General features: G+C 48.6%; 1 protein-coding gene across 1 annotated transcript in view; it reads left to right on the top strand.

Moving 5' to 3' along the window:
* LOC144735748 (protein MMS22-like) overlaps positions 1–27,868 on the top strand; it is a 175,215-nt gene that overhangs the window by 126,815 nt on the left and 20,532 nt on the right. The window contains exons 22-25 of the mRNA XM_078618246.1: positions 3,844–4,013; positions 11,020–11,255; positions 12,669–12,844; positions 13,438–13,534. Coding sequence (XP_078474372.1) covers positions 3,844–4,013; positions 11,020–11,255; positions 12,669–12,844; positions 13,438–13,534 — 679 coding nt within the window. The remainder of the gene's footprint in view (positions 1–3,843; positions 4,014–11,019; positions 11,256–12,668; positions 12,845–13,437; positions 13,535–27,868) is intronic.

Raw genomic sequence — 27,868 nt, 5'->3', positions numbered from 1 at the left:
GGCCCACGATACCCATACTACCCCCGTTCGCAGCGACGCAAGACCCATAAACCGGACGCACAGCCCCCGGCGGAATGCCCAACAGATGGAAAATGACATCCGATATAATAGTCGCAGACGCTCCCGAGTCGACCAAAATGCGCACGTCCACACCTTGTATGGACCCCGGTACAGTGGACGAACCCGTAGCGGCCGCGACAACTCTCCGTGCCAATTTGCGCCACTGCGTAACTGAATGACAAGGCCCCGTCGATGGCCTTTCTTTAACAACAACAATAGGATCGCGCAACAAAGGTGGTGGGTGAGGTGTAAAGCCTTGCCGAGTGTCTGGTGCGTGCCGACATGCCAGTTTCGGAGGTTCCTTGGTCGGCTTGTCCGGTGTTGTGGGCTCCTGCTGCGGCGGACCCGGGAAGCGGGCCCAGCAATCTTTGGCGTAATGGCCCCTACGGCCGCAGCGGAAGCACTCGGCCTCGTTGCGCCGAAGCGCAGGTCTTGCATCCCGGCGGCCCCGTCCCGATGGCGTAGCGCGCGGCCCCGGCCATGGAGAGGAGGCAGCCGTCAGCTCCTGTGGACCCCGCTCATCTGGCACATAGATCGCCCTTGTGGGGTCCCACCCCATCGCGCCTCCTTCCTTGACGGGCCCACCCGTCCATGCCGCCACTTGCTTCCAGCGACGGAGATTAAACTGCGCATCCAGACACTTTGCTGCCGCCCGGGACGTGAGCTTCTCATGCCCACACACAGGCATGGGGATCCCCAGATCCCGAGACAGCTCCAGCATTTTCCCCAATATGAGAGGCTCGAGCAGATCCTGTGGCGTGTCAGGATATGCTGCCATGGCCAGCTCCAACACCGCACCCCTGAACGCCACGGGCGATTCTTCGGGTGCTCGTTGTCGTTGAGAGAATCGCCGATGCGCGTCGTCAGGTGGCTCATAGGCGTCGGCCATTTCCTCAAAAACTCCACATAAAGTCTTCTTCTTATCGGCCGTTATGGAACGGAAAAATCGAACAGATTCGTCGTCCAGTAGAGTCGGCAACACTTCCAAGGCCTCCGCATCGGTCCATCTTGCTGAACGAACCGCCGCCAAAAATCGGCAGGCGAAAGCGCTCCAATCGCCCCCGATAGAGAATTCCTTAACTGTAGTAAGGTGGCGACTCCGACTCCTCTTTACGCCGTCTTCCAATGATGGTTGTTCTGGAGGCAAATTCAAAATGGCGTCGGCCCGCGGCGTGGCCAAGATGGCGGTTTGGCGCCGCGGAGCGCGCAAGATGGCGTCTTCTTGCCGCGTGGCCAATGGCGGCGGCAGGGCAGGCAACGTGGCGGCCCGTGGAGCACCTTCTCGTTCCATCGTCGTCCTTGGCGTAACGAGGTGACATAGATGCGCCAGGACGTCCTTGAGTGTCTTCAGTTGTTCTGCCACCTGTTGCCATCTTTGGTCAGCGTCCGATGTTGTTGACGGACCCGCCATCGCGCCGACATCTTCCACGCCCGTCCCCGTGCTCGCCTCAGCAGGGCTCTCCTCCACCACCCCAGCAGAATCCGTGGTCGGAGGGAATTCGTCGTCGTCGGACGAAGAAGCCGATGCTGGCGCCGGGGGAATTTTCTTCCTTACTTGCTTAGACATGCCGTTTCACTTCTGACCCCAGTGTAATAAAAGACTTGACCACGATCTCTGGCTCAGTGTCCTTTATTCGGTCCGTACTGCGTTCCCACACGGCTGTCTCTCTTATTCTCTCTGTGCTGGTTCCGATGTCACTCCAGTCCACATCAGCAGCCCCGCTGCTGTTCTTGTCGCTCTTGCAGCCCCACAGCAGCTCCGCTGCTGTACTCTCACACAGCTCCCTTGGCTGTTCCTGCTGCAGCTCTGACAGCCTCGTGCTGTCTCGCCTTCTCGTTGCTCCTGCGACTCTTGGCAGGCACCTCGCTGCCCCTCACACACAGCCTTACTGCCTATCTCTGTCTGCAGCTTTACACCTCCCAGTAGCTCCCTACTGTTCCCAGGGTTGGCTCCCGCTTCTGACGGTGCTCCCTCGGCTCGTACGCCCGCGTGGCCCCACACCTTTCCATTCACACCCCGACTGACTTCTCCTTCCGGTTTACGCGCTTAAGGACCCCCTACCTTTCACCCACGTCACCTGGCTCCGCCTCCTCGTGACGTCACATCCGGAAGGTCGCTTTCGCCCGCATTACACAAGCGCTGTGGTGACGTCACCGCCGACTTAGTGGCGAATGGCGGTTGTTGTGTGTAAGAGAGTTTCTCTGTGTGTCTCTATGAGTGTGTGTATATGTGTGTAAGAGTCTCTCTCTGTGTGTCTATCAATGATTGTGTCTATGTATAAGAGAGTGTCTGTGTGTCTCTGTCTATGAGTGTGTCTGTGTGTCTCTGTCTATGAGTGTGTATGTATGTGTAAGAGAGTCTCTCTCTGTGTGTGTCTATGTCTATGAGTGTGTATGTGTGTGTCTATGTATGAAAGAGTCTCTGTGTGTGTGTGTCTATGTATAAAAGAGTCTCTGTGTGTGTGTGTGTCTCTGTGTGTGTCTATGTATGTTTAAAAGAGTCTCTCTCTGTGTGTGTGTGTCTATGAGTGTGTATGTATGTGTAAGAAAGTCTCTCTGTGTGTGTGTATGTATGTATAAGATATTCTCTCTGTGTGTCTGTGTGTGTGTGTATGTATCAGAGAGTCTCTCTCTGTGTGTATCTATGTATAAGAGAGTCTCTCTGTGTGTGTCTCTGTCTCTGAGTGTGTGTGTCTATGTATAAGAGAGTATTTCTCTGTGTGTGTCTCTCTCTGTGTGTGTGTCTATGTATAAGCGTCTCTGTGTGTGTGTGTGTGTCTATGTATAATATAGTCTCTCTCTCTCTGTGTCTCTCTCTGTGTGTGTCTATGTATAAGATAGTCTCTCTGTGTCTCTCTCAGTGTGTGTGTCTATGTATAAGAGAGTTTCTCTCTCTCTCTGTGTGTGTGTCTCTCTGTGTGTGTCTATGTGTAAGAGTCTCTCTCTGTGTGTGTCTCTCTGTGTGTGTCTATGTATAAGAGTCTCTCTCTGTGTGTGTCTCTTTCAGTGTGTGTGTCTATGTATAAGAGAGTTTTTCTCTCTCTCTGTGTGTGTATGTATGTGTAAGAGTCTCTCTGTGTGTCTCTCTCTGTGTGTGTCTATGTGTAAGAGTCTCTCTCTGTGTGTGTGTCTATGTGTAAGAGTCTCTCTCTGTGTGTCTCTCTCTCTGTGTGTATCTATATATAAGAGTCTCTCTCTCTTTCTGTGTGTGTGTCTATGTGTAAGAGTCTCTCTCTGTGTGTCTCTCTGTGTGTATCTATATATAAGAGTCTCTCTCTCTCTCTTTCTGTGTGTGTGTCTATGTGTAAGAGTCTCTCTCTGTGTGTCTCTCTCTCTGTGTGTATCTATATATAAGAGTCTCTCTCTGTGTGTGTGTGTCTATGTGTAAGAGTCTCTCTCTGTGTGTCTCTCTCTCTGTGTGTGTCTATATATAAGAGTCTCTCTCTCTCTGTGTGTGTGTCTATGTGTAAGAGTCTCTCTCTGTGTGTCTCTCTCTCTGTGTGTATCTATATATACGAGTTTCTCTCTCTCTGTGTGTGTGTCTATGTGTAAGAGTCTCTCTCTGTGTGTATCTATATATAAGAGTCTCTCTCTCTTTCTGTGTGTGTGTCTATGTGTAAGAGTCTCTCTCTGTGTGTCTCTCTCTCTGTGTGTATCTATATATAAGAGTCTCTCTCTCTCTGTGTGTGTGTCTATGTGTAAGAGTCTCTCTCTGTGTGTCTCTCTCTCTGTGTGTATCTATATATAAGAGTCTCTCTCTCTCTGTGTGTGTGTGCACTCTAGGCTCCCTGGTGAGCCACTGCTCCCCCCTGCTGGCGATCGGCCGCCTTCAGCCGATGCTCTTCCAGCTGCTGGACACGCTGCTGCAACCCGGCCTGCTCATGCAGCCGGGGAGAGAGGCTCCCGCGGGCATCGTCGCCGCTCTCACCGGCACCATGGCGCTGTTCCTACAGGCAGGTGCACGCACACAGACAGAGGATCCCACCCCGTGTAGCCTTCAACTGGCCATCTACACAGGGCAGAGGTCGCAACCGGGTACCCGAAACCCGTACCCTACCCGATACCCGGCTACCCGTACCCGGCCGGGCACGGGTACCCGTTTGCGACCCTGGTGCGGCCGGGTACGGGTACGGGTAGGCCGTGAGTCACTGGTGAGTCACCGTTTGTCATTCATTTCGGGTAGGGTACGGGTACGGGTAGCGTACGGGTACCCGTACCCAGCCGGGTACGGGTAGGGTACCTGTTTGCGACCCTGGTGCGGCCGGGTACGGGTAAGGAATCAAAACCCGTTTGCGACCTCTGACACAGGGACACAGAGATGTTCACACAAGTGTATACAGGTAGTCCTCGAGTTACGATGGGGTCCTACTTACGATATTTCGATCTTACGATGGCGATACGACAAAATTGCCATCAACGACCTTAACATCGTTCAGTTATGCAGACGACGGACAGAATCTTGGTGAGCACAGTACAATGTGATACGTTACGTTCAATGCATGTGTGACACGTAGCTTTAGCGATTTCATTTTAGGGTTGCCACGATACGATACGTTCAATGCACGTTGAAAGTTTTTTTTCTAGCAGATAGGATTGTTTCCCGAAAGAACTTTTGATTAAATTGCAGTTCATATAGGTAGGCTAAGGATTTACCTTGATTTTTTTACTTTACATTTTACTGTGCAATACAGTATTGTAATTAATAAATACACACAGTGTATAGTTGATACAGTACGGTACTGTAAATTGCTCTGTTTTGCTAAATTATCACCATTCTTTAAGGCTCCAGGGTAGGCTATAGGCCATCTTCGATATTTTCGACTTACGATGTGGTCGTCGTAACGCATCTCCATCGTAATTAGAGGACTACCTGTACTACACACAGCACCCTAGCAAGCAAGGCATGTCTACACAGGGACACAGACAACACTCATCCATACATATACTTACAGATGTGCGCAGACACACAGATACGTTGCATGCACACACAGATATTCATATGTGCATACATATATAGATACAAAAGACAAAGATCCCCGTATAGCCTCAGCAGACTGTCAGGGGCAAGTGCTGTTAGCGACACGAGGTGGGGAGGGGGGTGAGTGGGAGACCAGTGCATTGCCCGGCTGCCTTTGTCTTCCCCGTTACTGATGTTCATACACTGCACCAGGTACTATTTTAGGGCTGAGTCGACCTAGGGGAGGCCCAGGACCGGTTCATTTAATCGTCACTGGTGTTGGCCGTGAGCGGGAATCAAATTCGGGTCGCCGGATTCATAGCGCAGCGCAGTGCTAACCGCTGCACCACCGCTCCCCATACGTACACACAAACACACATTCAATGAGACCTGCAGGTGACGTGTATACTTACACATAGACACATGCTTTTATGTATATACAGTCGTATACAACACACTTGTATACAAACACACCACTAGTGTTGTTAAAGTAGGGTTTTTGCTGCATAATTGGTGACCACGTGAAAAATCTATTGAAAAACAAAACGATTTAAAGCTTTCGTGACTGCAGGGATTCATCTTCTTGGTTCTTTCGGTAAAGTCACGTAGAATGGAAATAATAAAATGATGAAAATAAAACATAATAAAATAGTTCTCACGACGTTTCGGCCACAACGCAAGCAGGTCTGTCGAGAAGACAGAGTCTGAAATTCAGACGCTGTCTTCTCGACAGACAGACCTGCTCTCCACCTGAGGACGGCTGCTTGCGTTGTGGCCGAAACGTAGTGAGAATTATTTTATTATGTTTTATTTTTATTATTTTATTATTTCCATTCTACGTGACTTTACCGAAAGAACCAAGAGGAAAAAGAAAGCGGTTTAAACTGGACTCACAACCCAGTAGGTTGCGTGCGGTGGTGGGGTGAAGCGTGGGCGTAACTCACACTTTGTAAAGGTGCCTCTCCGTGGTTGGAAGAGTAGGTCAGATGCCCATTAAACTATTGAACTGTAAAAAAACATTTCATTAAACGGAAGGTAAGGCCCACTGAACTACGTAGCTATTTTTCAGAAGCGACCTGGCCACAAATGATAGCTCAACGAAGTGGCTTTTGTGGAAATTTAGAACAGCCAAACCGTGTAGACGCGTGATGCTGATTGTTAACGTGGAGGGCAAAATTGGAGCACCCGGAGAAAAATCCACGCGGCCACGGGGAGAGAGAGACACGCAAACTCCAAATATACAGCAGCAGACGTCAGGGTCGAGGTCGAACCCACGACCTCCTGTATACCAGGCGAGGTAGTTAACATCTCCTAGCCACCGTGATGATGATGAGAGAGAGAGACACGCAAACTCCAAATATACAGCAGCAGGCGTCAGGGTCGGGATCGAACCCACGACCTCCTGTACACCAGGCGAGGTAGTTAACATCTCCTCGCCACCGTGATGATGATGAGAGAGAGAGACACGCAAACTCCAAATATACAGCAGCAGGCGTCAGGGTCGGGATCGAACCCACGACCTCCTGTACACCAGGCGAGGGAGTTAACATCTCTTAGCCACCGTGATGATGATGAGAGAGAAAGACACACAATTTCAAATATACAGCAGCAGGCGTCAGGTTTGAGGTCGAACCCACGACCTCCTGTAGACCAGGCGAGGTAGTTAACATCTCCTCAGAAGGCTCCCTCTGGAGGGGCTCGCACAGAAATCTTTCGTGGGCCGTCTGTGAAAAAGCTTCGTAGCTTATCAGATTCCCCAAGTCTCAATGAAGATTCTGATGTTGTTGCGTCAGCTGTTGAATGACGTGACGATAATTCTATATCTTGAGATGACGATGCTGATACTGCTGCTATTGGTGATGATGGAAGGCCCCTTCCGCCAGCAGTAGTTACAATTCAGCAACAAAAGAAGCTGTGGATGAGAGTTCTCGTAGTTTTAAATCCTTTATATTATGTTCGCTTGCTTGCTTGGACCGTGCAAATTTTTCGGTCGTTTTTTAACCCACTTCCCGTGATCCAATCGAGCTGACATTTTGCACACAGACTCGTTGTGCGTGACAATGCATTTTCGTGATTTTTTTTCCAAAATTTTACACTTTTTAGGACAAAAATATTATATTTAATTACCAATTACTTAATGCTGCCATGCAATTATCTGACCCATAGGTGGCAGCCATCTCAAGCCAGAGGACGAGAGGACTCTAGCCGCCACGCATATAAAGGATTTATAGTGAAAAACTTTGTTTTTACGGGTTATACTTGTTAAATCCTTTATATTATGTTCGCTTGCTTGCTTAGGACCGTGCAAATCTTTAGGTCGTTTTTTAACCCACTTCCCGTGATCCAATCGAGCTGACATTTTGCGCACAGACTCGTTGTGCGTGACAATGCATTTTCGTGAAAGATTTTTTTCCAAAATTTTACACTGTTTAGGGAAAATTTCTTAAAATATTTAATTACCAATTGTTTAATGCTGCCAGAGGACGAGAGGACTCTAGCCGCCCCGATGCCACGCATATAAAGGATTTATAGTGAAAAACTTTGTTTTTACGGGTTTACTTGTTTTAAGTGAAGTCTAAATAATGAGACAGCGATTAATTGTGACGCACTACGGGGTGACGAGTACATTGGTTTAAGGATTTCTTTTTTAGAAAAAGATTATTAAACAGTGGTTGCACTTATTCGCAACGCTACTATTTGGGATAAATACATTCTGTAATTGCTCTATTCGTTTAAATTACACGTTTCATCCTCAGCTTGTCTTTATGGAATTGTAATTTCAGATGCTGAACTTTAATTATTATTTGTTCTCACTGTTGTTCATGAACACTCGCTTGTTAAAAAAGTATTTACTTTTCTCATGAATATTTTGGTAAGAAGCAAAGGCGCTTGCTTCTGATCCATCTCTACAAATTGATGAAACTTTAGGTGCGTGTACGTATACGTGTAGCGGTTAGCGCTACGCTGCGCTACGAACCCGGCGACCCAAATTCGATTCCCGCTCGTAGCCAACAACACCGGTGACAATTATCCGAACCGGTCCTGGGCCTCCCCCTAGGTCGACTCGGCCTCAAATGCGTACCGGGTGCGGTGTGTAAACATCGCCACTGGGGAGACAAAGGTGGCCGGGCGTGGTGTTGGCCACCCACCCCCTCGTGCGCCGTACCGGCCTTCATAGGTGCTCGCTAACAGCACTTGCCCCAACAGTCTGTTAAGGCTACACGGGGGATATTTGTGTGTGTTTGTGAGTGTGTATGAGTATGTGAGTGTGTGTATTAGTGTATGAGTGTGTGTGTTAGTATGTGAGTGTGTGTATTAGTGTGTATTATTAAAGGCGGCCGGGCGTGGTGGTGTTGGCCAAGCGGTCCCTCGTGTGTCGTGCCGGCCTTCATAGGTGCTGCTCGCTAACAGCACTTGCCCCAACAGTCTGTTAAGGCTACACGGGAGATCTTTGTTCTTGTATTGTGTGCGTAAGTATGGGAAGCGGTAGTGTAGCGGTTAGAGCGTTGCGCTACGAACCCGGCGATCCGAGTTCGATTCCCGCTCATGCCCACCGATACCGGTGCCAGCGATTATCTGAATTGGTCCTGGGCCTATCCTAGGTAGACTCAGCCTGAAATTAATACCGGGTGCTGTGTGCAAAGTTTGTTTTTTTGTCATTCCCCCGCACCTCCAATTTAATTAGCACGGTTAGCTACGTACAATGCGAAAGAAGTTAAACATAAATAAATACATCCATAAACACACCATCACCTGGGGAGAAGAACGATGTTAAGTGCCTTGCCGGGCTTAATAGGTGCTCCCTAACAGGGTGCCATGGTTTCAAGATGTTAACTGCCTCGCCTGGTATACAGGAGGTCGTGGGTGTGATCCCGACCCTGACGCCTGCTGCTGTATATTTGAAGTTTGCGTGTCTCTCCCATCATCAGCATCACGGTGGCTAGGAGATGTTAACTACCTCGCCTGGTATTCAAGAGGTCGTTGGTTCGATCCCGACCCTGACGCCTGCTGTATATTTGGAGTTTGCGTGTCTCTCTCATCATCATCATCACGGTGGCTAGGAGATGTTAACTACCTCGCCTGGTATACAGGAGGTCCTACACGTATCTCTCTCTCCCCGTGGTCACGTGGATTGTTCTCCGTGCCCTCCGGTTTTTCCCTCCACATTTAGAACCAACGTCACGCGTTTAAAGCATTTGGCTGCTAAATTTCGATTTAAAGCTTTGGTGACTGCAGGGATTCATCTTCTTGGTTCTTTCGGTAAAGTCACGTAGAAGGGAAATAATAAAATAATGAAAATAAAACCAAGGCAGTGTGGAGACATTACACCCACATCAGAGATGATGATGATAATGAGAAAATAGATACTCGAATTGAGGCCGCTGGACTATGTGCTAAATGGGACACCTTAGAGATGGTGTTCATGGCACATGTCTGGGACGTCGTACTTGACCGGTTCCACGCCGCAAGCGTGCACCTACAGACAAGTGGCATTGACGTCTCTGTAGCGGCGCAGCTTTTGTCTTCGTGGAGGGGTTTTGTGGCGGGACAGCGAGACCAGTTTGAGGCTTTTGAAAGGGCGGCCTTCAATGTGACAGGCGTCTCTCGTTCATCTGAGCACGATCTTCAGCGGAAGAGGAAACGCAAAACATTTGCAGATGAGAGCTCAGAGCCAGGTGTGACCCTTGAGGGGAGGGAGAAGTTCGAATAGAAACATTGAATGTGGTCATTGATAAGCTAGTGGCATGCCTTGAGCATCGCTTGGATGCTTACAAGCGTTTGACCGGTCTCTTTGCAGTTCTGTTTATGTCAGATCAGGTGTCTAGCAGTGATGTCATAGCGGAAAAGGTAAATGCACTCTCTGCTGCATATCCATCAGACCTGGACATGAACTTTGCCAATGAACTCATCCAATTAAAGTCTTTCATGTCTGACTCTGAGGGTGCCCAACCAAATTGCTTGAGGCGTTGCAGGCGCTTAATCTGTAGTTGGCGTTCCCCAATGTTTTTTCGTGTCACTTCGGATTTGTCTATCTTTGCCAGTGACAAACTGCCAGGGTGAGCGGACATTTGCTCCTTTTAGGCAGAATAAAAAAACTCGCTGCGGAAGTAGCGTGTTGCCAAACGCGTCTCGGCTCATCGTCAATAGAGTCAGACCTCGTCAGACAGCGAGATGTTGACCGTCTAGTGCAGGGGTCGGCAACCTACGGCTCCGGAGCCGCATGCGGCTCTTTACGGGCTGCTTCTTGACGATATGTACGTGAGTACAGTATATGTACTCAGATGCATTGCGGCTCTTGAAATACTGAATTTTGTACCGAATTGTAAAGAAATGGCTCTTCTTGTTATTTTGGTTGCCGACCCCTGGTCTAGTGGATGATTTTGCGAGGAGGAAGGCAACGAAGACACCAATGTAGGAAAGCGGGGCGGGGGGCGGGGGGGGGGGGTCCTCCAGACGACATGTGCCCAGGGGCCTCACGGGACCACGATCCGGCCCTGGGCAGGTCGCGTCTGACAACGAGCTGAATCGCTAACTGGGCCTGACCTTGTGAAATACAAGTTTCCTTTATTTCGATGTAAAGCTTCTTTCGTGACCCCAGGGATTCATCTTCTTGGTTCTTTCGGTAAAGTCACGTAGAATGGAAATAATAAAATAATAAAAGTAAAACACAATCAAATAATTCTCACGACGTTTCGGCCACAACGCAAGCAGCCGTCCTCAGGTGGAGAACAGGTCTGTCAAGTAGACAGAGTCTGAATTACCGAAAGAACCAAGAAGATGAATCCCTGCAGTCACGAAAGCTTTAAATCGAAAGATGGCGATGAACTTTCAAGTAAATTTTTTTTTCATGATGACGATTATTTATTAAATTTCGATTTAAAGCAGCCGTCCTCAGGTGACTTTACCGAAAGAACCAAAAAGAAGTTTCCTTTTACTTCAGCACTTGTCCCAAAGGCCTGTGTAGGTGACACGGAGGATCCTTTGTCTTTTGTGTCCCACAGGGAATGTCCCGGATCTTCCCTCAGCTTCCCTTCCTACCGAAGATCCTCTCCACCGTGGTGCGGCTGTGGTTCCATCGCCTGAGCCCCCCCTCGCTGTGCCCCCCGCCACCGGGCCCCCCAGGGCTCCAACCAAACCCCCCCAGCTCCCCCTTCCTCGCAGCGCTCACCCACTCCTTCCGCTCGCCCGTGGAGACGCAGGTCGCAGCCTTCCGGAAGCACCTGGTGGTGAGCGTTAGGTGAGTGTTTTGGGTGAGTGAGTGAGCGAGTGTGTGGCTGGGTGGGTGGGTGTGCTCGCTAAACAGTACATGCCCCAACAGTCTATTCAGGTTATACCGGGGGGGTGGGATCTTTGTTGGCTATCACTGGTGACAAGGGGGAGCCCATAGGGGTACCATCATTCTGTTTGTCGAAGGTGCCATTCCAGGTCAAATAAGTGTTGGTGAGGCAATGCTTAACCAGCGCAGGTACATCCGAATTCAATCCATGTTGGACCAAGTCCTCAATTATTGTCAGGGTGTCAGGTACTGGGACTTTGGTAAACAGAGACACTACTTCAAAACTGACGAGGATGTCATCAGGAGATAGTACAATGTCCTTGACCATAGAGACTAATTGGGTTGAGTTGAGTACTAAGGGTGGGATCTTTGTCTTTGTATGTCGGGAGCTACGAACCCGGCGGCCCGAGTTCGATTCCCGCTCACGGCAATTATCTGAACCATTCCCGGTCCTCCCCTAGGTCGACTCGGCCTCAAATGAGTAGCTGGCGCGGTGTGTGAACATCGCCACGAGGGAGACAAAGGCGGTTGGGCGTGGTGGTGCTGGCCACCCACCCCCTCGTGTGCCGTGCCGGCCTTCGTAGGTGTCCACTCGCTAACAGCACTTGCCCAACAGTCTGTAAAGGCTACCTGGGGGAGACCACCTCCACATTTAGAATCGAACATCTCGCGTTGAGATTATTTTGCCGCTGTACATTCCCACGTGATGAGCCACTTCGTTGGGGCTGTGATTTGTGGCCTGTTGCTTCTGACAAAGAAACGAATTAGCCCAGTGGGCTTTGCCTGGCGAAGTAAGATCGAGTTCGTTTAGTTCGTTTGTGATTTAAAGCTTTCGTGACTTCAGGGATTCATATTCTCGGTTCTTTCGGTAAAGTGACGTAGAAGGGAAATAATAAAATAATGCAGATATTTTAAAAAACAAGAAAAATTATCACGACGTTTGTGTTTGCAGTCGAAACGTCGTGGGAATTTTTATTGTGTTTTTAATATTTGTATTATTTTATTATTTCCCTTCTACGTGACTTTACCGAAAGAACCAAGAATATATATATTCGTTTAGTTCGTTTGTGATTTGCATACCTCTCCGACACTTTGCACCCCCATTGTGGGTATTGTATTGTGTTTGTTGTTGTAACTTTCTCACCCTGCGTCTTTCAAAGAGAGCTTTTGTCGCTGGTGTGTACGTTCTTACGTTGAACCTCTTCCACATTGTCACGTAACCACGTAACCACGTAACCACGTAACCAACCGCGCTAAACGGAGGTTCTGCTGCGGGAAGCTCAACAAACTATCGGCGACAAACTCTCCGCCATTCCTCCTCCTCCACCGCCAATAAAACGAACGTCCTCATCCTGACGACGCTGCCGTTCGCAGGGACCACCACCTGCAGTTCCGCGCTGGTTCCCCTCCTCCGCCGCGCCTGGCGCACACTCTCTGCTTCCTGCGCGATGTCTTCCAGCGGAGCCGCGACGTCTCCTGCAGCGCTGCCGACGTCCCCTCACTCCTCCCGTCGGCTCTGCGAGTCCTCGCTCATGTCCAAGACCCCGCCGGTGCATGCTGGGATACGGCCCCGAGATCCGCCGCTGATCCGCCCACCCCGCCCGTGTCCGTGTCTCGGCCGTGTGTCTCTCTGTGCCGCGTGCCTCTGGTCACGCATCTCGGTATTTGTGAGATGAGTGTCGGCTGTCTTTGTCTCTCTGCGCGTCTCATTCTCGTGTTGTTCAGGTCTCTCTGTCCGTACCGCGTCTGCGTGCGTGTCTGTGTATTTGTGAGATAAGTGTCGGTTGAGGCTGTCTTTGTCTCTCTGCGCGTCTCATTCTCGTGTTGTTCAGGTCTCTCTGTCCGTACCGCGTCTGCGTGCGTGTCTGTGTATTTGTGAGATAAGTGTCGGTTGAGGCTGTCTTTGTCTCTCTGCGCGTCTCATTCTCGTGTTGTTCAGGTCTCTCTGTCCGTGTCTGTGTATCGCTGTTTCGTCCACGCGTCTCTGTTGTCCACGTCTCCGTCTCACCTGTGTCTGTCTGCCTATCTGTCGCTCTGTCTGTCAGTCTGCGTGTCCGTTGTCGGTGTCTCTTTTCTACGTCTCTATCTCATCGCTGTGTGTGTGTGTGTCCCTCTGTGTCTCTCTCTCTCTGTTGTGTCTCAGTGCGGTCCCTGGCGTCCGAGCTGCTCTCTGCGATGATGGAGATGGTCCAGTCCCACCCGGACACCGTCCCAGTCTCTTCCCTCCTCCCTCCGCTCAGGTACCAGCCCCCCGCCCTCACAGACACACACCAGAGGTCGCAAACGGGTTTTGATTCCTTACCCGTACCCGGCCACACCAGGGTCGCAAATGGCTACCCGTACCCAGCCGGGTACGGGTAGCCGGGTATCGGGTAGGGTACGGGTATCGGGTACCCGGTTGCGACCTCTGACACACACACACGCACACGCACGAACCTAAATCATCATCAGAATCTTTATTCATCGGGGAGGAATCCGATGAGCTTCGAAGCGCATTTTCACAGATGTCCAAGTGACAGCGTGGACAAGTATGCGCTCACTAATTCATAATCAACGTTTTTGGGTTTAGATCGCGTTATTTATAAATGTGTCGTAACCCTCCACCACCCGACACGGCCAATCAGTAACAAAAGTGTCACGTTGACAAAAGACAACACACCGGTGGGCTAAAGCAGTGAACTATTTGTCTTTTGTCAACGTGACACTTTTTCACTGATTGGCCGTGTCCGGTGGTAGAGGGTTACGACACATTTATAAATAACGCGATCTAAACCCAAAAACGTTGATTATGAATAATATTGGTCGCGAAAGCCTACGTGTTAAAATGCGCTCACTAACTCCGCTCTGAAGCCCTGTGGCCGTGACATCCGGAGAGAGTGGCCGATCTCATCAGATCTCAGCGAGCTAAGCAGGGTCAACACCTGGGACGCTCGCTTTGGATGTGCAGACCACCACATCGTGCATAACAGGGTGTTATAGGCTGCTGCTGCTGACGGGCAAGAGAAGGTTCGGTGCCACACAATCCCATCGGTGTGCTCACTCTCCTGCCGTGCCTGTGCAGAAGCCAGCAAGCCGGTATCAAGGGTGAGAGGGCCATAGAGGCGTGTGAATGTCCGTGAGCACAAGGCAGATCTGAAACACGGCGGGGCCAATACCTCTGCCGTTGCCGATCATTGTTTTAACGCTGTGGGCTCACGCGAAATTGATTTTTTTCCAAGACGGAGGTACTCTGCAAACCTACCGGCTACCTTCAGAGATTTGCTCATGAAGCCATCCAGATACATAAACACAGAACACAACTTCAACCGAGAGGATGGGTACAAAATGAGCAATCATTGTAAGGACGTTATTAACCAGGTGAAGTCTTAACTGACTGTGATGTTTCCATCCAACCTGCCTATGTCAGCTGTTATTTCGACTCTCTGTGTCTCTCTCTCTCTCTGTGCCTCTCTCTTCGATCTCTCATACTCACAGGCCCTTCGGATTATACACCCGTTGGGTTGCACTCCCTCATCGAGGGAGGCTGCTCTCCTCCTATCTTACAGTTACATGCTAATCTCTCACGTTAACATCATGCTAATCTCTCACGTTAACATCATGCTAATCTCTCACGTGAACATAGCCGCTTCCGTGCCCTCTAATTTCTCACATTAGCATCATGCTAATCTCTCACATTAACATCATGCTAATCCCTCACATTAACATCATGCTAATACCTCACATTAACATCATGCTAATCTCTCACATTAACATAGCCGCTTCCGTGCCCTCTAATTTCTCACATTAGCATCATGCTAATTTCTCACATTAACATCATGCTAATCCCTCACATTAACATCATGCTAATACCTCACATTAACATCATGCTAATCTCTCACATTAACATAGCCACTTCCGTGCCCTCTGATTTCTCACATTAACATCATGCTAATCTCTCACATTAACACAGCCACTTCCGTGCCCTCTAATCTCTCACATGAACATCATGCTAATCCCTCACATTAACATAGCCACCTCCGTGCCCTCTGATTTCTCACATTAACATCATGCTAATCTCTCACATTAACACAGCCACTTCCGTGCCCTCTAATCTCTCACATGAACATCATGCTAATCCCTCACATTAACATAGCCACCTCCGTGCCCTCTAATCTCTCACATGAACATCATGCTAATCCCTCACATTAACACAGCCACTTCCGTGCCCTCTAATCTCTCACATGAACATCATGCTAATCCCTCACATTAACAAAGCCACTTCCGTGCCCTCTAATTTCTCACATGAACATCATGCTAATTTCTCACATTAACATGCCAACTTCTCACATTAACATCATGCTGATTTCTCACATTAACATCACCAGCCCTGGCCATGACCCTTGGGCTACACCCATTTCAAACCTTTTTAAAATTGTCCCCAAATTTCGTGATTTATTTTATTTTATACCCACGTGACTTTACCGAAAGAACCAAAGAGTATATTTCGATTTAAAGCTTTCGTGACTGCAGGGATTCATCTTCTTGGTTCTTTCGGTAAAGTCACGTAGAAGGGAAGTAATAAAATTATAAAAATAAAACATAATAACGCAAGCAGCTGCTTGCGTTGTGGCCGAAACGTCGTGAGAATAATTGTATTATGTTTTATTTTTATTATTTTATTACTTCCCTTCTACGTGACTTTACCGAAAGAACCAAGAAGATGAACCAAAGAGTAATCATCTTATGTTCAGTGTCTTTTCAAGTTTCAAGATCATGGAAATGTATCAAGGTGAGAGGGATACATTTGCGTGGAAATGTATGAATTAGTGTTCTCTCAACCATGTGTACCTGTTTCTGCCTCTTTGTGTAATTTTCTCCATCGCTTCCTTATTAATAACAACAATTACGAACAATTATTCATTGTCAATAATTCATACGCCTTGGTTCTTTCGGTAAAGTCACGTAGGTGAAAAAAAGATGAGAATAAAAAGAAAAAAGAAAAATTAAACGTAATAAAATAAAATTCTCACGACGTTTCGGCCACAACGCAAGCAGCCGTCGTCAGGTGAAGAACAGGTCTGTCGGAAAGACAGCGTCCCAATGAGCACCGCCAAGCTTGGCAGCGTATATTTAAGCTTAGAGTCGCGGCATTTTATTATGTTTTATTTTTATTATTCTATCATTTCCCTTCTACGTGACTTTACCGAAAGAACCAAGAAGATGAATCCCTGCAGTCACGAAAGCTTCAAATCGAAAAATAAAAATAGAAACAACTAAATTAAATCACGACGTTTCGCGCACAACACACAAGCGTCCTTCGTCAGCGAAAAATATTTGCACCTGATGACGGATTGCTTGTGTTGCGCCCGAAACGTCGTTATTTAATTGAGTTATTTCTATATTTTTATTTTTATTATTTTTTTTATTTTCCCCTACGTTACTTTACCGAAAGAACCAAAGAGTATGGAATCCATGCAGTCACGAAAACTTGAAATCTAGTATCAATAATTCATCATTATTAATAATCAATTACTATTAATCATGATGTATTATTGTTATTGATGCGTCGTCCCTCGTAGCTGTGACCCAGCCCAGAACCGCTTATTTGCCGGGCTGAATGTACTGCCCGGCTAAAACATCTAATGAATATTAAACGCTCCAACTTTATTCCGAGATTTTTAAATAATGGGGAGGGTGTGGGTGGGGTGGGTTCGGTGGGGTGGGTTCAGTGCGGGGGGGCGGGGAGCAAAATAAAAAGATAAAGTTGCCGCCTGAATATTCAACGGCAGTATTTTTCATTTTTTCGGCTGTTGTTGCTGCGCAAGAACGCCACAAACAAAAATAAATCTCGTTAGTTTTAATGGAAATTAAAAGCACTGTTGCCCTGGGCTACCGTAGCGTTCGGATTTAACATAATCTATGAAATTGCTTAGCGAGTTTTATTTTATTCATAATTTTTCCGCCGCAAAAGTTGCGGGAGCGTCGCTTCGGGGCGATTGGATGCTTCTTGCTCAGGAGTTGAGTCGCTGCTCTAAATGAGCATGGCGGTGATTATTAGCATATTTAGTACGGTTGGGGAGTGTTTCATGTAGACTGCGTGATGTGGTGTGGTTGTGATTGGGTGTGATTGTGGTGTGTGTGTGTGGGAGCGGGAGTGTAGTGGTTAGCGCGCTGCGCTATGAACCCGGCGACCCGAGTTCGATTCCCGCTCACGGCCAACACCAGTGACGATTATCTGAACCTGTCCTGGGCCTCTCCTAGGTCGACTCAGCCTCAAATGAGTACCTGGTGCGGTGTGTAAACATCGCTACTGGGGAGACAAAGGCGGTCGGGCGTGGTGCTGGCCACCCACCCCCTCGTGTACCGTTGCGGCCTTCATAGGTGCTCGCTAACAGCACTTGCCCCTACAGTCTGTTAAGGCTATACGGGGGATCTTTGTGTATGTGGGAGCGGGAGTGTAGCGGTTAGTGCGCTGCGCTACGCAACTGGTGACCCGAGTTCGATTCCCGCTCACTCAAACTAAAATCTTTTATGTTTACCGGGTAAGGGTTTTGTCAGGAGAGACTTGGCCATCGCGAACGACAGCTCACACCAAGTGGCTTCTCATCGCGTGTGAATTTACATCAGCAGCAGCTGAACACTCCAACGCGTGTTTCTAAACGTGGAGGGAAAAACGAGAGGACTCGTATAAAAATCCACGCAACCACGGGGAGCACATGCAAATAACAGTGGCGAATATATGAACTGATCCTGGGCCCTCCCCTAGGTCTACTCAGCCTCAAATGAGGACCTGGTGCGGTGTGTAAACATCGCCACTAGGGAGACAAAGGCGGCCGGGCATGGTGCTGTCCACCCACACACCCTCTTGTGTGCCGTGCCGGCCTTTGTAGGTGTAACTCGCGAACAGCACTTGCCCCTACAGCCTGTTAAGGCTATCGGTGGGTCTTTGGCTTTGTATGTGTGGGATGAGGTGGAGTGGTGGCGCAGTGGTTAGCACACCCACCTACGAACCTGCCGATGACCCGGGTGTAATTCTCACTCGCGACCAATCACGGTGGCACATATTTGAACCGGTCCTGGGCCTGCCCTGGGGTTGCCTCGGCTTTAAATGAGTAAATGAGCACCTGCTACGGGGGAGACGAAGGTTGGCTAGCTGATGGTCCTGGCCACCAGAGGTCGCAAACGGGTTTTGATTCCTTACCCGTACCCGTACCTGGCCGCACCAGGGTCGCAAATGGATACCCGTACCCATACCCGGCAGGGTACGTGTACCCGTTCCATACCCGTACCCTACCCGAAATGAGTGACAAACGGTTACTCACCAGTGACTCACGGCCTACCCGTACCCGGCCGCACCAGGGTCGCAAACGGCTACCCGTACCCGTACCCGACTGGGTACGGGTAGCCGGGTATCGGGTGGAGTACAGGTATCGGGTACCCGGTTGCGACCTCTTCTTTCCACCCACCCCTCAGGGCAAGTGCCGTTAGCGAGGAACCTACTAAGCCTGCCAAGACCCATGTGGTGTGGGCGGTGTGAGCCAGCGACTTTCCTGGATTCCGTTTGTCTCGCCATTTCCTAAATCAGTCGGGGGGGGGTCCCCCACGACCGAGTTAGGTGATCACTGTCCATTGATGTTGGCTGTGGGGCCGGGAGATGAACTCAGGTTCTCCGGGTTCGTAGTGCAGCACGCTAACCACCGTGCCGCCACTACGCCACACACGCACACACACACAGTCACAGGCACTCGCACGCCCACTCACTCATTCGCACGTGTAATGGGTTCCGGAGACACTTGTAGAGGTAACTTCTTTATTACAACACAACACTCCAACAGTCCTGATACTCTGTTACAGCCTAGCGACACAGCCTAGGTACACAGCCTAGATACACAGCCTAGATACACAGCCTAGGTACACAGCCTAGGTACACAGCCTAGGTACACAGCCTAGATACACAGCGTAGGTACACAGCCTAGGTACACAGCCTAGGTACACAGCCTAGGTACACAGCCTAGGTACACAGCCTAGGTACACAGCCTAGGTACACAGCCTAGGTACACAGCCTAGGTACACAGCCTAGGTACACAGCCTAGGTACACAGCCTAGGTACACAGCCTAGGTACACAGCCTAGGTACACAGCCTAGGTACACAGCCTAGGTACACAGCCTAGGTACACAGCCTAGGTACACAGCCTAGGTACACAGCCTAGGTACACAGCCTAGGTACACAGCCTAGGTACACAGCCTAGATACACAGCCTAGGTACACAGCCTAGGTACACAGCCGAGGTACACAGCCGAGGTACACAGCCTAGGTACACAGCCTAGGTACACAGCCTAGCGACACAGCCTAGGTACACAGCCTAGGTACAGAGCCTAGGTACACAGCCTAGGTACACAGCCTAGGTACACAGCCTAGCGACACAGCCTAGGTACACAGCCTAGGTACACAGCCTAGGTACACAGCCTAGGTACACAGCCTAGGTACACAGCCTAGGTACACTACTCTGGCTACTCTCTGGGGTCCTCCGGCTACAACTACTGGACTCTGGCTTCCTCGGAACTCGCCCTCACAAGGACGTAGAGCCGGGAGTCCCAGAGTCCCACCACTGGCCCTCACAGCGTCCCGGCCCTTACAAGGACAAGCGGGACGAGGGGGTCCAGGGTCCTAAGCTGGCTGGCGGCTCTTGGGTCTTGAGCTGCGACTGGCCTCGATCGGCCAGGGAGCTGCCCTTTTATGCCTCGTCCCCAACGAGGGGTGGGGTTGTGTGCGCCCCCAGATATCCCACAGAGCACACACAGCCCCCCCGTTGGTGGCGCCAAGGGGCTTAAGTGTCTGGGGTCCTAGCGCCTGGCGCCAAGGGTTATCTGCCTAGGATCCCAGAGCCCCCAGCAGCCCCTCATGTAAACCCACTCATTTGCATGTAAACTCACTGAGTACAAGCCCTTACATATTTGACATTCGACCCATAAGGCCACGGTTATTCAAGGACAATGATCAATTTAAAAAAAAAAAATATTAAAATTTCCAAACGTAATGTTTTACAAATATAGCTTCGTTTAAGGCTGAGTCGACCTAGGGGAGAGCACAGTACAGCTTGACTTGCCCTGTGGCGCTAATGTGCTTTTTTCATGCAGGTCGCCCGTTCGTAGCGCAGTGCGCTAATCACTGTGTCACTAGTCCTCGCTGCCTGCACGCACGCACACATATATGAGCGCTTACAAGCAAGCTCGCACACATGCTTCTATACGCACGCACGTGCATAAATACTTACAAAGATCCCCCGTGTAGCCTTAACAGACTGTAGGGGCAAGTGCTGTTAGCGAGCACCTATGAAGGCCGCAACGGCACACGAGGGGGTGGGTGGCCAGCACCACGCCCGGCCGCCTTTGTCTCTATAGTTGCGGTGTTTCAACACCGCACCAGGTACTCAAGTGAGGCTGAGTCGACCTAGGGGAGGCCCAGGACCGGTTCAGATAATCGTCACTGGTGTTGGCCGTGAGCGGGAATCGAACTCGGGTCGCCGGGTTCATAGCGCAGCGCGCTAACCGCTGCACTATCACTCCCCACATAAATACTTACACACGCACTTGCACACACACTTTCAAAAGACAAAGATCTCCCGTGTAGCCTTAACAGACTGTAGGGGCAAGTGCTGTTAGCGAGCCCCTATGAAGGCCAGCACGGCACACCAGGGGGTGGGTGGCCAGCACCACGCCCGGCCGCCTTTGTCTCTATAGTTGCGGTGTTTACACACCGCACCAGGTACTCAAGTGAGGCTGAGTCGACCTAGGGGAGGCCCAGGACCGGTTCAGATAATCGTCACTGGTGTTGGCCGTGAGCGGGAATCGAACTCGGGTCACCGGGTTCATGGCGCAAGACGCTAACCCCAACACTGCCGCTAACCGCTGCACATGCACACACACGCGCACCCACTCACTGGCACGCACGCACACACACACACAGCCACCAGCATCCCTGGCTTCATGAATATTCATGTCGGCTTGTGTATGGTCAAGTAACTGCACTCCGTAATGAGTGGGAAAGCGGGTAAGAGCTGGGGGAGAAATGTTACCATGGTACAAATTAGCCGTGTGCATGTCTGTGTGTGCGCGCGTCTTTATATATGTGTATGAGTGTGTGCGGGAGCGTGTGTAGGTTTCTGTTTGGCTATGTATGTGTACATGGGAGTGAGTGCATTCGTATGATATTCTGTGTGAGGAGCGGGAGTGCAGCGGTTAGCGCGCTACGGTACATACCCGCCGATCCGAGTTCGATTCCCGCTCACGGCCAACCCCGGTGACGATTATCTGAACCGGTCCTGGGCCTCCACTAGGCCAACTCAGCCTCAAATGAGTACCTGGTGTGGTGTGTAAATATCGCCGCTAGGGAGACAAAGGTGGTCGGGCGTGGTGCTGGCCACCCACCCCCATGCGCGCCGTGTCGGTCTTCATAGGTGCTCGCCAACAGCACTTGCCCCGACAGTCTGTGAAGGCTATACGGGAAATCGATGCCTTTGTCTGTTTGTGTGCTTCTATATGTGCGCGCATTTCTGTGCATGTAAGTGTGTGCGTGCGTGTGCATGTGATTGGGTGCGTATGTATTTCGTTGTGTAAGTAAGTGTGTGTGTGCGTGTACATGTGATTGGGTGCGTATGTATTTCGTTGTGTAAGTAAGTGTGTGTGTGCGTGTACATGTGATTGGGTGCGTATGTATTTCGTTGTGTAAGTAAGTGTGTGTGTGTGTGCATGTGATTGGGTGCGTATGTATTTCGTTGTGTAAGTAAGTGTGTGTGTGTGTGTGCATGTGATTGGGTGCGTATGTATTTCGTTGTGTAAGTAAGTGTGTGTGTGTGTGTGCATGTGATTGGGTGCGTATGTATTTCGTTGTGTAAGTAAGTGTGTGTGTGTGTGTACATGTGATTGGGTGCGTATGTATTTCGTTGTGTAAGTAAGTGTGTGTGTGTGTGTGCATGTGATTGGGTGCGTATGTATTTCGTTGTGTAAGTAAGTGTGTGTGTGACCGCATGCGTACTTTTGTGCATCTGTGTGCGTATATGTGCAAGTGGGTGCGTGTGTGGCTATGTGTGTGTGTGGCTATGTGTGTGTATGTGTGTGGCTGTGTGTGTATGTGTGTGTTTGTGTGTGGCTATGTGTGTGTGTGGCTATGTGTGTGGCTGTGTGTGTGTGTGGCTATGTGTATGGCTGTGTGTGTATGTGTGTGTTTGTGTGTGGCTATGTGTGTTTATGTGTGTGGCTGTGTGTTTGTGTGTGGCTATGTGTGTTTGTGTGGCTATGTGTGTGGCTATGTGTGTGTGTGGCTATGTGTGTTTATGTGTGGCTATGTGTGTGGCTATGTGTGTGTGTGGCTATGTGTGTTTATGTGTGGCTATGTGTGTGGCTATGTGTGTGTGTGGCTATGTGTATTTATGTGTGGCTATGTGTGTGGCTATGTATGTGGCTATGTGTGTTTATGTGTGTGGCTGTGTGTTTGTGTGTGGCTATGTGTGTTTATGTGTGGCTATGTGTGTGGCTATGTGTGTGTGTGGCTATGTGTGTTTATGTGTGGCTATGTGTGTGGCTATGTATGTGGCTATGTGTGTTTATGTGTGTGGCTGTGTGTTTGTGTGTGGCTATGTGTGTTTGTGTGTGGCTATGTGTGTATGTGTGAGTGTAATTCTCTCTACGCAAGCGTGTTTTTCTCTCTGTGTCTCTCCGTATCTCTCAATTTCACTATTTTATCCGTGTCTGTCCTTGCTATCCCATTTCATTGCCCATCTCCCTCTCATCCCATCTCCGCTCCCTCGCTGCACATTTTCAATTAAAAATCACAAACAAATGCAATTACATTTTTAGCCTCAAACCCAACTTGAAATTCGTCCAAAAACTCGCAACTACATCGGCAGCATAAACATGATATGCAAAATAAATGAATGCAAACAAATAAATAGGATCACTGTTTTTTTTTACCCAAAGTATACGTGTGTCTTGAGACCAGGTTTCAGGATCTGTGTCTTGAGTTTAGACCGTGTTTCAGGATCTGTGTCTTGAGTTTAGACCGTGTTTTAGGATCTGAGTCTTGAGTTTAGACAGGGTTTTAGGATCTGTGTCTTGAGTTTAGACAGGGTTTTAGGATCTGTGTCTTGAGTTTAGACCGTGTTTCAGGATCTGTGTCTTGAGTTTAAACCGGGTTTTAGGATCTGTGTCTTGAGACCAGGTTTCAGGATCTGTGTCTTGAGTTTAGACCGTGTTTCAGGATCTGTGTCTTGAGTTTAGACCGTGTTTTAGGATCTGAGTCTTGAGTTTAGACAGGGTTTTAGGATCTGTGTCTTGAGTTTAGACAGGGTTTTAGGATCTGTGTCTTGAGTTTAGACCGTGTTTCAGGATCTGTGTCTTGAGTTTAAACCGGGTTTTAGGATCTGTGTCTTGAGTTTAGACCGTGTTTTAGGATCTGTGTCTTGAGTTTTAGACCGTGTTTTAGGATCTGTGTCTTGAGTTTAGACTGTGTTTTAGGATCTGTGTCTTGAGTTTAGACTGTGTTTTAGGATCTGTGTCTTGAGTTTTAGACCGCGTTTTAGGATCTGTGTCTTGAGTTTTAGACCGTGTTTTAGGATCTGTGTCTTGAGTTTAGACTGTGTTTTAGGATCTGTGTCTTGAGTTTAGACCGTGTTTTAGGATCTGTGTCTTGAGTTTTAGACCGTGTTTTAGGATCTGTGTCTTGAGTTTAGACTGTGTTTTAGGATCTGTGTCTTGAGTTTAGACTGTGTTTTAGGATCTGTGTCTTGAGTTTAGACTGGGTTTTAGGATCTGTGTCTTGAGTTTAGACCGTATTTTAGGATCTGTGTCTTGAGTTTAGACCGGGTTTTAGGATCTGTGTCTTGAGTTTATACCGTGTTTTAGGATCTGTGTCTTGAGTTTAGACCGTGTTTTAGGATCTGTGTCTTGAGTTTAGACTGGGTTTTAGGATCTGTGTCTTGAGTTTAGACCATGTTATAGGATCTGTGTCTAGAGTTTAGACCGTGTTTTAGGATCTATGTCTAGAGTTTAGACCGGGTTTTAGGATCTGTGTCTTGAGTTTAGACTGGGTTTTAGTGTCTGTGTCTTGAGTTTAGACCGGTTTTAGGATCTCTGTCTTGAGTTTAAACCGTGTTTAAGGATCTGTGTCTTGAGACCAGGTTTTAGTATCTGTGTCTTGAGTTTAGACTGGGTTTTAGTGTCTGTGTCTTGAGTTTAGACCGGTTTTAGGATCTCTGTTTTGAGTTTAAACCGTGTTTTAGGATCTGTGTCTTGAGACCAGGTTTTAGTATCTGTGTCTTGAGTTTAGACTGGGTTTTAGTATCTGTGTTTTGAGTTTAGACCGTGTTTTAGGATCTGTGTCTTGAGTTTAGACCGTGTTTTAGGATCTGTGTCTTGAGTTTAGACTGTGTTTTAGGATCTGTGTCTTGAGTTTAGACTGTGTTTAGGATCTGTGTCTTGAGTTTAGACCGTGTTTTAGGATCTGTGTCTTGAGTTTAGACCGTGTTTTAGGATCTGTGTCTTGAGTTTAAACCGGGTTTCAGGATCTGTGTCTTGAGTTTAGACTGTGTTTTAGGATCTGTGTCTTGAGTTTAGACTGGGTTTTAGGATCTATGTCTTGAGTTTAGACCGTGTTTTAGGATCTGTGTCTTGAGTTTAAACCGGGTTTTAGGATCTGTGTCTTGAGTTTAGACCGTGTTTCAGGATCTGTGTCTTGACTTTAGACTGTGTTTTAGGATCTGTGTCTTGAGTTTAGACCGTGTTTTAGGATCTGTGTCTTGAGTTTAAACCGGGTTTCAGGATCTGTGTCTTGAGTTTAGACTGTGTTTTAGGATCTGTGTCTTGAGTTTAGACTGGGTTTTAGGATCTATGTCTTGAGTTTAGACCGTGTTTTAGGATCTGTGTCTTGAGTTTAAACCGGGTTTTAGGATCTGTGTCTTGAGTTTAGACTGTGTTTTAGGATCTGTGTCTTGAGTTTAAACTGGGTTTTAGGATCTGTGTCTTGAGTTTAAACCGGGTTTCAGGATCTGTGTCTTGAGTTTAGACTGTGTTTTAGGATCTGTGTCTTGAGTTTAGACTGGGTTTTAGGATCTGTGTCTTGAGTTTAGACTGGGTTTCAAGATCTGTGTCTTGAGTTTAGACCGTGTTTTAAGATCTGTGTCTTGAGTTTAGACCGTGTTTTAGGATCTGTGTCTTGAGTTTAGACCGTGCTTTTGGATCTGTGTCTTGAGTTTAGGCCGGGTTTTAGGATCTGTGTCTTGAGTTTAGGCCGGGTTTTAGGATCTGTGTCTTGAGTTTAGACCGTGTTTTAGGATCTGTGTCTTGAGTTTAGACTGTGTTTTAGGATCTGTGTCTTGAGTTTAGACCGTGTTTCAGGATCTGTGTCTTGAGTTTAGACCGTGTTTCAGGATCTGTGTCTTGAGTTTAGACCGTGTTTTAGGATCTGTGTCTTGAGTTTAGACTGTGTTTTAGGATCTGTGTCTTGAGTTTAGACCGGGTTTTAGGATCTGTGTCTTGAGTTTAGACCGGGTTTTAGGATCTGTGTCTTGAGTTTAGACCGGGTTTTAGGATCTGTGTCTTGAGTTTAGACCGGGTTTTAGGATCTGTGTCTTGAGTTTAGACCGGGTTTTAGGATCTGTGTCTTGAGTTTAGACCATGTTTTAGGATCTGTGTCTTGAGTTTAGACTGTGTTTTAGGATGTGTGTCTTGAGTTTAGACCGGGTTTTAGGATCTGTGTCTTGAGTTTAGACCGGGTTTTAGGATCTGTGTCTTGAGTTTAGACCGGGTTTTAGGATCTGTGTCTTGAGTTTAGACCGTGTTTTAGGATCTGTGTCTTGAGTTTAGACCGGGTTTTAGGATCTGTGTCTTGAGTTTAGACCGGGTTTTAGGATCTGTCTCTTGAGTGTAGACTGTGTTTTAGGATCTGTGTCTTGAGTTTAGACTGGGTTTTAGGATCTGTGCCTTGAGTTTAGACCGTGTTTTAGGATCTGTGTCTTGAGTTTAGACCGTGTTTTAGGATCTGTGTCTTGAGTTTAGACCGTGTTTTAGGATCTGTGTCTTGAGTTTAGACCGTGTTTTAGGATCTGTGTCTTGAGTTTAGACCGGGTTATAGGATCTGTGTCTTGAGTTTAGACCGTGTTTTAGGATCTGTGTCTTGAGTTTAGACCGGGTTATAGGATCTGTGTCTTGAGTTTAGACCGGGTTTTAGGATCTGTCTCTTGAGTTTAGACTGTGTTTTAGGATCTGTGTCTTGAGTTTAGACCGGGTTATAGGATCTGTGTCTTGAGTTTAGACCGTGTTTTAGGATCTGTGTCTTGAGTTTAGACCGTGTTTTAGGATCTGTGTCTTGAGTTTAGACCGGGTTATAGGATCTGTGTCTTGAGTTTAGACCGTGTTTTAGGATCTGTGCCTTGAGTTTAGACCGGGTTTTAGGATCTGTGTCATGAGTTTAGACTGTGTTTTAGGATCTGTGTCTTGAGTTTAGACCGTGTTTTAGGATCTGTGTCTTGAGTTTAGACCGGGTTTTAGGATCTGTGTCTTGAGTTTAGACCGGGTTATAGGATCTGTGTCTTGAGTTTATACCGTGTTTTAGGATCTGTGTCTTGAGTTTAGACCGTGTTTTAGGATCTGTGTCTTGAGTTTAGACCGGGTTATAGGATCTGTGTCTTGAGTTTAGACCGTGTTTTAGGATCTGTGCCTTGAGTTTAGACCGTGTTTTAGGATCTGTGTCTTGAGTTTAGACCGGGTTTTAGGATCTGTGTCTTGAGTTTAGACTGGCTCTCAGGGTCCGTGTCTTGGAGACCAGACATCACGACCAGTGTCTTGACTTGAGACTGCTTCAATGCTCTGCTCAGAGTTGTTTCCCCCTCCCGTGTACCAGTCCGATGGTGGAAATTCCACATTCCTGTGGCCGGGGAGCCAGCGTCTCCTGAATGACGTGCTTCAGCGAGACCAAGAAACATGCGTTTTAGAGTATTTGTCCGCTATACATTTCAACGTCACGAGTTGTTTCCCCCTCCGTGTATCGGTCATCCCGCGTGTTGACCATTTAGCCGTGTTCAAGTAAACCGTAGGGGAGTGGCGGTGCAGCGGTTAGCGCGCCGCGCTACTGACCCGGCAAAACCTGGCTGGGATTGCCGGCCACGGCTGCCGTCCGTGGTGAGTGACACCAGAAGCGGCGCGGGCCACCTCCAACTCTTCTGCAAAGTCGCACTCACCGACATGGTGAAGTGTGATCAAACGACAACCCGTGGCCTACACAGCAGGGGGAAGAGTTCCTTCATCCAGCTGTGGATTGACCTCCGTTTTGTTCCCCTCCACATCAAGAATCGACGTCGCGCATTCGGAGCCTTAAGTTTCCGCACGGCGATAAGCCACCAACTTCGTTGCGCCGCCCTCGTTTGCGGTGGCCGGGTCGCTTCTGACCTGAAAAAAAATTCTACGTAGCTCGGTGGGGGGGGGGGGGGGGGGGTCTTACACCTGGTAGAAATCAAACAATTCGTTGAACATCATTTTAGTTCGACCACGAAGCTGTGAGCCGATCTCCACCGCGTTTCGTTTTTTTGCCTCGGGCTCGCGGGG

The sequence above is a fragment of the Lampetra planeri genome, chromosome 57 (assembly GCF_965212315.1).
Source record: "Lampetra planeri chromosome 57, kcLamPlan1.2.h2, whole genome shotgun sequence".
Classification (NCBI taxonomy): domain Eukaryota; kingdom Metazoa; phylum Chordata; class Hyperoartia; order Petromyzontiformes; family Petromyzontidae; genus Lampetra; species Lampetra planeri.
Note: the sequence above shows the minus strand (reverse complement) of the source record. Positions and strands in the feature narration are given on the sequence as shown.